At 44.3% G+C, this 16,060-nt stretch overlaps 1 protein-coding gene across 1 annotated transcript in view; it reads left to right on the forward strand.

Annotated features, from left to right (window-relative positions):
- LOC130392745 (microtubule-associated serine/threonine-protein kinase 3-like) overlaps nucleotides 1-16,060 on the forward strand; it is a 145,165-nt gene that overhangs the window by 56,239 nt on the left and 72,866 nt on the right. Inside the window, exons 8-10 of the mRNA XM_056603254.1 lie at nucleotides 1,150-1,288; nucleotides 1,594-1,726; nucleotides 13,938-14,103. Coding sequence (XP_056459229.1) covers nucleotides 1,150-1,288; nucleotides 1,594-1,726; nucleotides 13,938-14,103 — 438 coding nt within the window. The remainder of the gene's footprint in view (nucleotides 1-1,149; nucleotides 1,289-1,593; nucleotides 1,727-13,937; nucleotides 14,104-16,060) is intronic.

Below are 16,060 nucleotides of genomic sequence, written 5' to 3' on the forward strand. Positions count from 1 at the left end.
CTGTACCCTACTCAATTACATTTAGGGGGGGGGGGGGGGACTTTTTTTTATTTGGACCCATTCTACAGCCCTATCTCACTGGCGTTTACACAAGCAGGCGTTTACACTCCCCGAGGTAAATTGTCTGCTTGTGCTACTCGGCTCCGCGGTTCCAGGGGGGGGCTTGGGTAGAGGTGTTGCTGCGCTGTCTCCAGAGAGACAACGCAGCGATATGATCATGAGCAGTTCTAACTGGAGAGAAAGTGAAATCCGCAAACTGCTGATCATGTGAGAGAAGCAGTCGTATTAAACAAAGACGTTGAAAGATGGTGCGATCTACGAGGGAGTCGCAGAGGAACTGTCCTTACGAGGCTGTTGTCTGGATAAAAAATAAGTGGTCAGAAAAATAAAGAATATGTTGGCGTTTTTGCACTTGTAAATAGTAAATCGTGTTTGTAGCCTACACTCAGACGTGAACTTATTCTTGCATGCGGGTGTCTTCAATCATAAAACAATAAAAACATTTGGGAGTATGCAAATTATTTTAAAGAGGTCTAGACTCTGTGCGTAGCTCCGCCTTCTCCAGTGAACAAAGAAAGCCTGCGCCTTGAAGAATGGGGGATTTTTGATCAAACACTCAACTTTGCTATTGCACCAACGTGAACCTACTCGTGAACCGCTTGCCGCCATGTTTATTGTTTAATGGGGTAGAAGGGTCGCATGAACTATATGTCATCCACCTCAGATTGCATATCCGTGCGTGTGCGCGTGTCGGCTCATTAGCATCTGTACCGTGGCCTGAGCACATCTCTCTGAAGTGTACTCAGGCCACGGAATTGAACTGTACTTGACTACGGATGGCGATCTAGACTTTAGGAGGTAAACGTACTTGGGCACGGTACAGATGGCCTAGTGTGAGTGTGCCCTTACAGTCGTTTGATTCTAATGTTACAGGAACGTAATGGGGGAACGTAATGGCCAATTAGATATGGGCAATTATTTTCTATTATGTCTTTTAGACAATTTTATCTAACGTAACTGAGAGTTAACTTTATTGGTTGGAAGCCATACACTTTTTGTCCGGATGTGAAACCCCGCAGCCTCACAATGTCCACTGTAAGAGAGAATGAAAACATGGTTCATGATTTTTGTCTGCCTGCTTGTTTGTAGGTGGGGACTGTGCTAACCTTCTGAAGAACATGGGTCCTCTACCCGTGGAAATGACCCGCATGTACTTTGCCGAGACGGTGTTGGCCTTGGAGTACCTCCACAACTATGGCATCGTACACCGGGACCTCAAACCCGACAAGTGAGTGTGTCCCTGCTTCAGAGGCTTTCCCTCCACACGCAGTATTAGTCAGTACTCCTACAGTGGCGATGGAAACACTTCACTTAACCCGGTTGGGATATTCAGGTGTTACAACAGCAAAAAGTTGACGTTACTCAGTGCTACTGTGCTTGCTCTAGAGCCAATAATAGAATAATACTGCTGCTATTAGTCCCTATAGAGTTAGATATTTTCCTCTTGTGTTTTTTGACCTTGGTGCCTCCCACATTCTTGTTCTCCACCTTTTTAATCTAAATCCTTATCCCCTCCTCTACCTCTCCCTCCAGTCTGTTAATCACGTCCATGGGCCACATCAAGCTGACAGACTTTGGCCTGTCTAAGATCGGCCTGATGAACCTGACCACCAACCTGTATGAGGGACACATGGAGAAGGACACCAGGGAGTTCATAGACAAACAGGTGGGTCCCTTGGTCCTTGTCTCTCGGGAGTCTTTGAGGGTCTGAGGGATGTATGATCGGTTTGTGAAACCCTTTGAGACTCAATATTCTAATAAAGATTTAATCTGTTAAACTCAAAGTCACGTGACATCCAGACATGGGCGTCAGTTTGGTTTGAAATTTGCTGGGGACAATGAGGATGCACTCTTTTTTTCTATCTTTAGTGCCGGTAATGAAAGGTTCTGAAAGACGGCATACCCATGTAGCTAATTACTAAGGAATAAAATGTGTACAAAATCATCTGCCTGCCATGTTTTTTGAAGAAAACGTTTCTTAAAAGCATCGGACATATGACTCACTATGTTCTGCTCCATGTATCCAATGTCGACAACGTGAGATGACATTGCTAAGCTAACAACATAAACAAGAGGAGCTAGGAAAGGAAATTAACTGCGTGTTCAAGTTCAGAAGGGCCAAACGTGTGGCTACACAGCACTACAAAAGTCGTCAAGATTGAAAAAGAAAAAAATATTTGTTGCAAAGCTGAATGCTGTATCACATCATGAGCTTACTGTTCTCAATTCACAACACGCATTCCATCAAAACTAGCCTACATCAGGCATTCTGACCAAAACTCATGCACTCCCCCCCACAATTATTCCAGAATTCAAGCAAAGCAAGAATGACCAGAAGTCACTTTGTGTCAACAACAGACTGACTCCACCGACTATCAATTGCAAGTTAAAACAGCCGACCACTTGAGTGCAAAAAAACACAAAAGACCTCGCCACAGTACCAGCAAATCTTAAGCAATAAATATTGTGTCTTACCTTTATTTATGCGTCAGTGGTCTGCAGATGCATCCCGTGGTGTAGCCTACCACATCCATTTAGTTCAACAGGTTATCGTTCTGATACTGTCCATGGTACTAGTGTGACCTTTGTAATACTACTTCTGCTGCTATTTGAATTAACCTCAGGAGGACAGGTCGGATGGAGCACTGGACTGGCTTTATTTCTTAGATCTGCAACATGAGACAGTAAACATGAACAGTGTGCAATTAATGGAAAAGCCTTGCAGTCTGTTCTCGCTCGCACCACAGCGTAACAGCATTTTACTTCTAACAGTGATCGTATAGTGATAACATTTGGTTTGAAAAACATACTTGTAAACAAAATATAAAATCATAAAAGATCCTAATGGTCTGTAATAGTGAGTAACAGTCAATAAATAAATGCTATTATTTGTTGACAACATTCAGAATTAGCTCAACTTACATAACATTAGTCTAACATCAAAACAGACTCAGTTTTGCAATCACAAGTCCAAAACACATTGAAAAATCCAGTGTAAAAGAGCACTCACATATTAATTACACATAACAACATTGCATGTAAAACAGTACAAATAAACATACCTGCAACATGGGACAGTTAACACGAACAGTGTGCAATTAATGGAAAAGCCTTGCAGTCTGTTCTCGCTCGCACTACAAAAGAGGAGCTTGGCATTAGCATATACAGGTCACGTACACCTCGTGCTGAGAGTAGCTAGCAAAAACATTCCTCGCACATGTTGGCAGCTAGCCCAAAGACAATTCACACACTACGGCAACAATTCGTCACAAAGCAACATAACTACTGGTTTTACAAATGCCTCCTTAGTCAAGCATGTTATACAACAAATGCTGATAGTTTACACATCATATGAACCGTAGTTTTCATTTATAACTGACTTTATGTCCGAGCGAACAGAACAGCAACTTACACATAGCGTAACAGCATTTTACTTTTACGCGAAACAAAATGCCCAGCATTAAGTGTGAAACAAACTTCCGCTGTGGACTTTCAAAATAAAATACACAAAAAAACCTTTTGTTGCAGTCCCAAGTTTGACAGGAATTTAACATTAAACCCAAGTTATTATTTACACTGTTACATACACCCCCTTTAAATTCTGTTAAACTTCAGACAAATCCAGAGTTGCTCAAAGTGAAACCATATCACTGATGTAAATTACAGTCAATACAAAATCCTCCCTTAAGGAGTGCAAAAGGATCAGGTGGTACCAAGCCCAATACTTTTCACAGAACAGTAGAAGATGCCATATATACCTTCTGAACATCTTGTTCAAGGCAATACACATTGCATACCCAAGTTCACAAAAACAAACAAATAGTACTTGGATGTAGCCCATACAAAACTGGGGGTTACTCCTGGTCATTTAGACCTTAAACAGTCTGTGAAAGAATTCATGCACAGGACTTGAACCAGGAAAGGTACTGTATGCTCAACCCTTTTTGTTGACATCTCATGAATCAACTTTTTGGGAGGTCTGACATGTCTCCCATATCTGGTAGTGACTGCACCACCCGGGCAGGCATGAAGACTGAGGTTGTGAACAAATAGCAGTGTTTTCATCAACATCTTCTGTGGGAGTCAAGTGAGACATGCCTGGCACAGGTAAATGAGCAACACTGGCAGGGACTGAGTCAGGCGAGTGAGCCGCACTGACAAGGACTGAGTCAGGGGAATGAGCTACAATGACGGACACTGGGTCAGGGGAATGAGCTACACTGACGGACACTGGGTCAGGGAAGTGCATTAGCCAGTCCAAAGTCTGGTTGTAGCCATCTGCATCGTTCATCTCCACAGAGTCTCGACCACTTGCACATGCCACATCCTGGTTATCTGAGTCCACAAGAGAGGCAGGAGTTTCATCCACGGCAAGAAAGTAAACTGGGAGAAGAAGATTCCGGTGCACAACTCTCTCTCTGCCGGTAATGGCATCTCTTATTCTGTACACGTTGATCCCAGACCTCACAGACACAACATCATAAGGTGTAGATTCCCACTTGTCAGCAAGCTTCCTTTTTCCTCTTTCACCACGGTTGGCCAACAACACTCGATCACCTATAGCTAGTGGAGAGCCCTTTACTTTGCGGTTGTACAGCCTGGCATGACGTGCTTGCTCGTCAAGGGTGTGTTTCTGAGCAATCCGCGAGGCTTCGCTCAAGTCCTGCTTCAACCGTAAGACAAACTCATTATGGCTGATCACTTTGTCATCTCGAAGCACATGCTGGAACATGATGTTGATAGGGAGACGTGGAACCAGTCCATACGTGAGGTAAAATGGGGCAAAGCCGGTCGTCTCATGTATTGTACAGTTGTAACAAAAGGTTAGAGTCCGCAGCATCTGAGGCCACCTGGCTTTTGCAGTTGGGGGAAGGGTTCTTAACATATTCCCCAGCGTCCTGTTGAAGCGTTCTGTGACACCATTACCCATTGGGTGGTAAGGTGTGGTGTGTGACTTCTTCACCCCTGCCATCTCCAAAAGTTCCTTCAGGAGCCTGCTCTTGAAGTTGGCCCCCTGATCCGAATGGATTCTCTTGGGAAAGCCATACACGCAGAAGAAATCATCCCACGATCGACGGGCAACATGTTTTGCAGTTTGACTCTGACAGGGGAAGGCGTGCGCCATTTTGGAGAAGTGGTCAGTTATGACCAAGACATCAACTGTTTTTTTGTCATTCAGTTCAGCTGTCCAAAAGTCGATGCACACCAGTTCCATTGGTTCTGATGTGTGAATGGATTCAAGGGGTGCACGGGCTGCAGGTTCAATGGTTTTGCCAACAATACATCTTTCACATCGTCGTACATGGTTTATGATGTCTGTTTCCATGCCAGCCCAGAAAAACCTTTCTCTGGCGAGGGAGAGGGTTCGTGCACGGCCCTGATGGCCAGCATTGTCATGGAGGCCAAGGAGAATCTGATGTTTAAGGCCATCTGGTACAATGAACTGGGACAGCTTTTTGTTCAGTCGGTTGTCTTTTCTCACCCTGTACGGAATCCCATTTTGTACTTTGAGCTTTTTCCAGTGTCTGAGGAGCTTACTGACGCAGGCAGGTTCAGCTGCAGCCTCGCGTCTGGTAGCTTTCCTTTTTCGCTGCACATAGAACAGGACTCTACTTATCGTTTGGTCTTGCCCTTGAATGCTCAAAAACTGGCTCTGAGGAATAACAGTGGAAGGGTCTTCATCAGGCAACTGTGGCAATGGTAGGTTAGCACTGAGATTTCCACAACCACGATGAGCGCTTAGTGCAGCTGACACCTCGTCCGAGCTGATGGAACTTCCCTCAGTCTGAGGATCATGGACATCACTGAGGTCTGTTGACTTTGACCTTGCACCTTGAACAACCTGACAGTTGTTTGTCAGTCGAAAAGCATCCTGCACTGTATCTCTGACAACTCCATTGACTTCATCCAATAATGCGATATAGGGCTCTTTCAGCAAGCGGTAACCAACACATGACTGAACGAATGGCTCACGGCTCAAAGCGTCTGCAACAGTGTTCTTAACTCCTGGAACGTACTTAAGATCAAAGTTGAACACTGCCAGCTTGGCCACCCACCTTTGCTCACACGCATCCAAGCGTCGTTTTGTAAGAATGTAGGACAGGGGATTGTTATCCGTCCAGGCGGTGAAGTGTTTAGCCTTTAGCCAATGACTGAATTTGTCACATACGGCCCATTTCAGTGCCAGAAATTCCAGCCTGTGTGCAGGGTAGTTCATTTGAGAATGGGTCAACGTCTTGCTGGCGAAGGCGACAGGCCTTGCAATTGTTTCACCAGGTGCCACTTGTGACAAGACGGCTCCAATGCCATCAAAAGAAGCATCGACAGCAAGGATGAAAGGCTGGTCGAAGTTAGGGTGAGCCAAGGTGACACGATGAGTAAGTTCACTTTTCAGTGTTTGAAAATGATTTCTGACATGCATCAGTCCAGTCACTTGGTGTTATAGCTGGTGGGGCAGAGGACTGTTTCTTGAACCTCCCTCTTTTCTTGGCCTGGGATTGAACTTGCCGTCCAGAAATGAGCCTGAAGAGAGGTTTGGCTTTTCGGAGCAGTCAGAAATGAAATGCTGGTAATAAAAGACCATGCCAAGGAAAGATCTGATCTTTTTGCAGGAGGGCATGACACCATCATTCTCCATTAACTCTGCCTCTCCTACATCAGAAATGGCCTTGACCTTGTCAGGGTCTGTTCTCACCCCATCTGCACAGATGATATGCCCGAGAAACTTAACTGAGCTCTTCAGGAGATGACATTTCTTGGGAGCAAGTTTGAGTTTGTGAGTTTTCAGACGGGAGAACACCATCTCCAGACGTTCAATGGCCAGCTGCTCACTGGGGGCGAAGACCATCAAGTCGTCTAAGTAACAGAGCAAGCTGCTGAAACTTTCATCACCGAAGATTGATAACATCATCCTCATGAAAGTTGCGGGACTGTTAAATAGACCTTGGGGCATTCTATTGTACTCATGGAGGCCAAAGGGGGAGGAAAAGGCTGTGTACTTTTTGTGTGCCTCATGAAGTGGTACATTGTTAAATCCAGAAGTCAAGTCCATGGTCAAAAAGAAGACATTTCCTCCAAGAGCAGCAATGGTATCAGCTTGGTGAGGCAGTGGATGTGCATCCTTCACAGTCTTTGCATTGAGCCATCTGAAATCGGTACAAATGCGCTGAGTGCCATCCTTTTTCCACACCAAGACCAGTGGTGAAGCGTACTCACTGTGTGACTTCCGGATTATGCCTTTTTCCTCCATCTCATTCAGTGCAGTTCTCAGCTGCTCGTACTGTGTTGGAGGCACTCGGCGGTAAGGCAGGCGAAACGGCCTCTCGTCCATGAGGGGTATTTTGTGGACGAAGTCCGTAGCCTCCCCGCAGTCCATCTTGTCCCTTGAGAAGACCAACTCATACTTCACAACGAGCTGCAGAAGTCTATCTTTCCACTGGTCAGACACCTCTCAACCATCCAAGTCCAAGTCTTGTAGTCCCAAGTTGTTTAAAACCTCTTTTCTCTGCTCAGGGGACTTTGTCGACACAGAGCCCTGAGTGACATCTTGGATATTTACAGAAACCTTTTCAGGGAAAGGCAGCTCCTCAACTGCGACACATGGGAAAACGTCTGCAATCTTGCAGTTTCTCTTCAGAGTCAATGCCTTGCTGCTAGGATTGATCAGTTTAAAGGGGACCCACCTGTCGCCCCACAGAGGTGTGACAACCCGGCCAACCAGCACATTTCTGGGCCTTGATCTTGACTGAGTCGGTTCGACGATGATTGTGCTCCCCACTGACAAAGGTGCGGATGCGGGCAGCTTTCCCCAGACAAGGTGTTCACGCAGAGGTTCAAGTGTAATACTCTGCCTTAGCTTCACTGTGTCGATCTTGGCAGTCATGGGCCTTCCCCGCCATTTTTCAGAGTTGGAGAGCAGAGATAAGAACTGACCACAGTCATCAATCTGTAATGTCAACTGGTGCAGCCTGAAGTCTCCAATAGTCCTCAGACTTTTTCATCAAGTGTATGAGCAGCTTGATTGCAATACTACCGACAATCATGTCGTCTGTTTGTCCAGGGATGACCAGTGTTGGGATGAGCAACCTGAAGCCATAAATAGCCACCTCCAAATCATAGACTGCCTTTGGGTAGACATTGTGACCCCCAGCACCAACAACAACAATGTCATCAGCAGGACTACTCTTCAAATCAGGGCAGTGTTGCAAGAGACGTGCAGCAGCAGCTTCAATTATAGAGCATGACATGGAACCACTATCAATCATGCTTTCAGTTGAACTCCACCTGCAGCACAAACATCAGTGTAAAACAAGCTGTCTGACTTCTGAAGTTTGTGTGTCGATTGGAAAATCGCTGCCTTTCCAGACAGTGCAAAGGAGCACAGAGATTCATGCAAAGATTGTAAGTCATCACTGTCACAGCTGGAAGACTCACTACCATGATCCACACTGCCCTCCCTAAAGTGCGGACCCACTCGTTTTCCAGCTGCTGATGATTGGTTGAGGCTGTGCGGCCAGGACAAGCACGACTCGATTGATTTAGTGAGTGGCACTGAAAACAGAGCTTATGGTCACGGCAGTGAGTGAAGGCAGAGTGAGCAGCATCACGACAGACGGAACAAGGCATTTCATGCAATCCTTCAATCCTAGGACGCCGTGGACCAGACTGTCTGGTTGGACCCGACTGAACAGGTCTCTGCAGAAGTACCTTCTCCAGCATGCTGATAAGTCGTTCCAGGGTAGCAGAGTCTGTGGCCTGCGACTGTGGCGGCCCCTGCCCCCCAGTAGACAGTACAGGTGTTGGAGAAGCAGTGTGCTGTATGTGCATTGTTACCTTCTCCTTGGCTACTTTGCTCACAGCGGCTGTCATACCTGAATGATACTCGCATAAGATTTCTTGGACTTCATGAGCAGTCCACTTGTCCATGGTCTTTGAACGAAATGTCATCGAAAGCTCAGGGGTGGGACAGTTTCTTATGAACATGCGTGTTACCTCAGTGCCAAGACTTTCCAACATCTTGCCATGCTCCTTAAGCCGTTCAACGGCAATGTCAACGGTACAGCCTGAGCCAATAATCAAATGCCTCCTCACCTTTCTCAGGCAGAGTGGTATAGAAGTCTGCTAGTGGGAGTGGTGAGCATGGGGCAGAACCAAAGTGCTTTCGTAGGAGAGCATAGATGGCTTCAGGGTCATGGGTGATGTCTATGACACTGTTTCTGGTACGCACCCGGGCGATGTCTTTAGCTTTTCCCCTAAGGTGAACAAGGATCTCCTCAGCTTGTTCCTCGGGTCTCAGGTTACTTTTCTTAATATAAGTTCTCATGACATCCTCCCACTCTCTAACAGACACAGTCAGAGCTCTCCCCTCTGAAGCATGGGGGATCTTTCAGCTTTCTGTGAGATACAAGCCGCAAATGAGAGCCGTTAAGCATGTTTGAAGTAGACATTTCAGCATTGGCTGAGGAAGTGGCAGCATTGGTTAAAGGGGTCCTCACAGATGGGCTGAATTTGGTTATAATGTTCTGTAAAACCTCTGAGTAACATGCTGAATTACATCTCCCATCTGATTTACAATTTAATTAACAAGGGCCACAGGGATAGGGGCAGCAGAACTGGTGTGTTGCGGCTCATTTGAAATACCCACAGGATGACTTAGAGGAGGGGACACATCCCTACTGATCAAAGGGAACCCTGGTGTACTCTCACTTCCCCCAAAACAATACCACGCCCATGTACAGGTGTTTCAAACTGCAAAAACATAGGAGAACTCAACACTCCTCTACCCCTGCCAACACCACCTTGCTCGCACCACAGCGTAACAGCATTTTACTTCTAACAGTGATCGTATAGTGGTAACATTTGGTGTGAAAAAACATACTTGTAAACAAAATATAAAAACATAAAAGATCCTAATGGTCTGTAATAGTGAGTAACAGTCAATAAATAAATGCTATTATTTGTATTGACAACATTCAGAATTAGCTCAACTTGCATAACATTAGTCTAACATCAAAACAGACTCAGTTTTGCAAAGTCCAAAACACATATTGAAAAATCCAGTGTAAAAGAGCACTCACATATTAATTACACAACATTGCAACAACATTGCATGTAAAACAGTACAAATAAACATACCTGCAACATGGGACAGTAAACACGAACAGTGTGCAATTAATGGAAAAGCCTTGCAGTCTGTTCTCACTCACACTACAAAAGTGGAGCTTGGCATTAGCATATACAGGTCACGGACACCTCGTGCTGAGAGCAGCTAGCTAAAACATTCCTCGCACATGTTGGCAGCTAGCCCAAAGACTATTCACACACTACGGCAACAATTCGTCACAAAGCAACAAAACGACTGGTTTTATAAATGCCTCATTAGTCAAGCATGTTATACAACAAATGCTGATAGTTTACACATCATATGAACCGTAGTTTTCCTTCATAACTGACTTTATGTCAGAGCGAACAGAACAGCAACTTACCCATAGCGTAACAGCCTTCCTTGACAGCGGTCAAATATGCTGTACGTGAGCATTCCGCTGCATTGAGAAGAAGAGCCGTGTAATAAACAAAAATAATTGACTGCTGAACTCTAGGAAGGCCCATGCAAGTGAATGGAGCAGTCTGCAGCATTGAGAAGAGCCGTGTAATAAGTAAGGGATAATGTATAGAACGCCAGTCATTATCGGGCAAATAAGCCCCGACAGGGCGAACAGGTCACCGAGGTGTCTTGCTTCGCCCTGAAGGGGCTTATTTTCGATAATGACCGGCTACGTTCTATACATTATCCCGCTTATTACACGGCTACTTGCCAAAACGAAAAAATAACTTCACATGGTGTGTCTGTTTACAATTTATTTGTTACCAGCATTCGTAGTGTTGATCAGCAGAGAAATAGTCCGCCAAAGACGTTGACGTCGCTTAGCAACCGAAGACGCTGGGGTTGAAAAGTTACCGAGCTACTTGAGGAGTGGTACCAATGACGTCATTAGAGGCAAAAAGTTCTTTGTCTTCCTTGACAGCGGTCAATAATACTTAGCAACGGTGAATTATCAAATATAATTCACCGCCGGAAGTTGTGAAGTGCCCATGCAAGTGAACTGAGTGTTCCACGGCATTGAGAAGACCCGTGTAATAATCTTGACGAAATCTGGTGGGAACGTGTTCCCAGCGTAATCGACGCCTATGCATCCAGACTTAACAATGTCAACTGTTTCCAACTTATTTGATTAAAACTGTATTACAATGACTCAAAATAATTGTTTCAATGAATATAGGCAAATGAAGAAAGGTTTCTCACTGCAGTGCAAATTGGTGGAGCTTGGCTTAGTCCAGCTCTACCCTTGGTTACAGCCGCAGTCCCCGCCCAGATCCAGCCCCTCCCCAACTCACTCATACAACTCGGGAGCACAAGTTCAAGTAGCCTCTAGCTCTAGGCCCAGAGAGCCGGTGATTGACTGACGTCCGAGAGGGGGTTATGCTTCTCGGACACCTATAGTATAACGCAGTTGCGGGCCGTGCATTTCACCCCTAGGCCTACATTGGTGTCCTACATGAACTAATCCACCTCTTAATGCCATAATTTGACTCCACGGCTATAGAAACCATCAATATTACACAGAAATGCAGTATAACAGGGCGTTGCATCACAGACAGGTATCTCATGTAGCAAGAAAGAATGCCATTACTAAAGCAAGAAACCCAATTAGGACAATTCAACAATTCTATTTTCACTGTAACCACAGCTGTCATGCATACATCATCTCTAGCAGAAACATCAATATTAACCTAATTAAATGACAAAAATATTAAAACGTTTAAATAAAATGCATTACTCACCAAAACGACTGATTATTTGTACGCAATGCCCATCCTCCTTTCTTTCCTCAAGAAGAGTTAGTCAAATGGTGGTGTATGGCGTATTATCCCTTTTGGAAGCCTGGTAACACGTTTGCATTGAAAGGAACAGATCTATCAACTTCTAGTTTTTATGTGTGCCAAATGCTTTTCAGAGCGAGAGAATCACTTTTTGAACAACAATGTGATTCTGACGTTACATTGTTGATTGTGCTCTAACCTAATGTACATCACTTACAAATCGTGGTGTATGGCTTAATAACCCTTTTGGAAGCCTAGTAACACGTTTGCATCGAAAGGAACAGAAATATCAACTTTTCTATTTTTTATGTGTGCCAAATGCTTTTCAGAGCGAGAGAATCACTTTTTGAACAACAATGTGATTCTGACGTTACATTGTTGATTGTGCTCTAACCTAATGTACATCACTTACAAATCGTGGTGTATGGCTTAATAACCCTTTTGGAAGCCTAGTAACACGTTTGCATCGAAAGGAACAGAAATATCAACTTTTCTATTTTTTATGTGTGCAAAAAATGCTTTTCAGAGCGAGAGAATCACTTTTTGACCAACAATGCGATTCTGACCTTACAATGTTGATTGTGCTCAAAACTAATGTACTTCACATCCAAATGGTCGTGAATGGCTTAATAACCCTTTTGTAAGCCTAGTAACACGTTTGCATTAAAAGGAACAGAAATATCAACTTTTCTAGTTTTTATGTGTGCAAAACACTTTTCAGAGCAAGAGAATCACTTTTTGACCAACAATGTGATTCTGACCATAAAATGTTGATTGTGCTCAAAACTAATGTACTTCACCTCCAAGTGGTGGTTGCTCAAAACGAATGGACTTCACTTCCAAATGGTGGTGTATGGCTTAAATAACCCTTTTGTAAGCCTGGCAACACGTTCGCATTGAAAGGAACAGAAATATAAACTTCTCGTTTTTTTTCATCCTCCTTTCTTTCCTCAAGAAGGGTTAGATTACTCTGTTGTACAGTTTATCTGTGCATTTCAGTTCCAACAATAAGTCCCTTTCTATCGCCATGGAGGCTAATGCTGAAAGTTGAGTCTGTCCAGTCGTTTTTCTGGAGTAAGTTTTAATTCCCTTCAGGGAATCGCTTAATTTATTTATTTATTATTCGCTTTATTTTAGTTTGTGCCGGTAGCTATAGATGCTTTGCTGGCTCTAGTACCTCTCTGACCATCCAATCAAAGGACATGAAAATGCAGACGTCACTGGACGCCTGCTAGATGGCCTCGATGTTGCCAACTCGAAATCGAATTGGTTAAAGCAACAACGTCATTGCCACTTACTTTAAGCTACAGACGCCAGAACTATCGATTCTGAAGGCGTCAAGGCAGATTTCTTTGACCCTGGCAACAAATGATGGCTGAAATATGATTGGATAAAAGCTCTAACATAAACATACACTAGTGGAAGCAGCGCAACCAAGAGAAAAGCTATGAAATGAAGAGAATAGACTATTGGAAATAATTTAATACATATTCATGGAAAACATATATAAAACATAAGTCAGTGATTCTGATAGTGTTTAGGCCAGCGAGGAGGCCTTGCTGGCCCTGATAGCCCACCACTGGTATAACGCTACGGTGTGGATGGATGTTAGGAGCTCCGTTTGAGGAGCGGTTTATTTTTGGGCGGAGCTGGATGTCAAGCTCCACCCATTTGGATCTGCAGTGAGGAACACTTGAAAATTCCTAACAAATATTTTTCATGTCAGCCTAATTATGTTTACAAATTTCAGATAATTTTCTGTCACAGAATCCCCCATGTCCACATTGTGATGGATCTTAGAATGGAGAAACCTCTTTCTATGTCATTTTTCGATGCCTACCATGAAGGGCCTTGTTGCTATGTACACCATGTTAGGCCCTGTTGCTATGTCGTCCGTGCTAGGTTCTGTTGCTATGTCCACCATGTTGCTATGTCCTCTTACCATCTTCTCCCATGCGTTGCCATGTCCTCCATCTTACTTCATGTCTCTGGTGTAGGTGTGCGGTACGCCGGAGTACATCGCCCCAGAGGTGATACTGCGGCAAGGCTACGGGAAGCCGGTAGACTGGTGGTCCATGGGGGTCATCCTCTACGAGTTCCTCGTTGGGTGCGTTCCTTTCTTCGGTGACACCCCTGAAGAGCTCTTTGGACAAGTGGTCAGCGGTGAGTAGCTGTGGTGGAACTGGGCCCTCAGTGGAAAAAAGTGCACTCATGTCTTCTGTTTGTTATTTGCACAAAGGAATGAGGAAGTCTTAGGTTTGAGCCAATCGTGAAGCATTACAACGTTTATTCCATCTCGCCTATTTCCCCCCCCTCATTTGATTACAGTGTTGAGGTTTAGTTTTGCTGTAAATTCTGTATTCAAATCTGTTGTTCATGAAAAATGAATGTTTTCTTTTTGAAACAGCTATCGCGAAAATGACATGTCATTATTCAACTGTGGCCTATTATTTGTAGGGAAAATAGTAGCTTTGGAATATAGGCAGACAAAACGGTTCATGTACCGCTTGGGTCTTACTATTCACAATCTATAATTTTCCATGCACATCAAAGTTTTTCCAGTTTGCATAAGCACCAGGCATCGACGGCATGTGCAAAGGGTAAATGTTCTTTTATAGTTAGTTTTACGGATGACTTCAACTCCTGTGTGTGTGTGTGTGTGTGTGTGTGTGTGTGTGTGTGTGTGTGTGTGTGACCTAAATAAGAAAGAACCAATTTAAACTAGAAAATGCATTTCCTGCAGAAAATGCGGTGAGTGCTGTAGTGCCAAGTGAGGTTGAAAATGTGTTTTAATAAAGATAGTTTAAGACGTAAAGAGATGTTAAATGGCAAGTGAAGGGATCAAGTGAAGGGATTTGAACTTTGAATTTGAGTCTAAATGGAGTAAACAATGTAAACATGCACACCATTTGAGAAAATGTAAATTGTTGGAAACAAATAAAGTGACCGCTGAATGAAAAGCGCAAAGCATTCAGCGGTGCTGTATCTGGAATGTCAAATGTATTGCCCTGCACTGCGTGCGTGCGTGCGTGCGTGTGTGATAATATAATTAAGCAATAGATCACGACAGGCTGTGGTATGTGCTCATTATACCACTGTTAAGGGGCGTTGTCCGGCCCCGACGCGCAGCGGAGGGCCGGCGACCCCCTTCACAGTGGTTACTACTATGGACCAACGAAAGTCATAGACTACATTTAAAAAGAAACCAAGAAAGTCAAAATAGCCGTTTTATTAAAGAATACAAAAAAGTAGTCCCTCCTGGCTGCCTTCAAAATGCACGACGGTCGCTATGCAACACACTTTAGCGTCCCTCCGAGAGAAGGCTCGGCTAGAGCGGTTCGCCGGCAATTTATCCTATGGAGCAGTTCACTTGCCGTGTGCCTAAGCTTTCGTTAGTCTCTCCATCGCCTTGCTCACTCCTGGAGTAACAACATTTACACCCTCTCCATCATCCAACATATGTTTTACTTTGTAACTGTTTCTACTTCCAGGGGCGGAGTGATATGCAAACTTTCACAAAATGATCGGGCGTCATAGCAGTTATGTATACGCTCATTATACAACAGTTAGGAACCAATCAGATCGCTGGATTTAGGCCCCCCGTTGTATAATTAAGCAATAGATCACGACAGGCTGTGGTATGTGCTCATTATACCACTGTTAAGGGGCGTTGTTCGGCCCGACGCGCAGCGGAGGGCCGGCGACCCCCTTCACAGTGGTATAATGAGCACATACCACTGACTGAAGTGATCTATTGCTTTTATACAACGGTTACTATTATGGCAAAACGAAAGTCATAGACACTACATTAAAAAAAGAAAGTGAAAGTAGCTGTTTTTTTAAAGAATACAAAAAAGTAGTCCCTCCTGGCTGCCTTCCAAATGACGGTCGCAAACTGATTAGCTTTGCAATCAGTTTTATTTTTATTTTGCTTGAGAGTACTGATATTTTTATGCTGGAGTGGACAGTACGGTACCGGGACGGAGTAAGACCGTGACATACAAGTTGTTCTGTGCTGTGATTGGCTGAAGAGAAATAGTTAAATTGCCGCGTTCTAAAACTGGACCTTGCGATTTGACATGTTCAATCTCTGGTGACTCCTTACAACTCCATGCGACCT

The sequence above is a fragment of the Gadus chalcogrammus genome, chromosome 12 (genome assembly GCF_026213295.1).
Source record: "Gadus chalcogrammus isolate NIFS_2021 chromosome 12, NIFS_Gcha_1.0, whole genome shotgun sequence".
NCBI lineage: Eukaryota > Metazoa > Chordata > Actinopteri > Gadiformes > Gadidae > Gadus > Gadus chalcogrammus.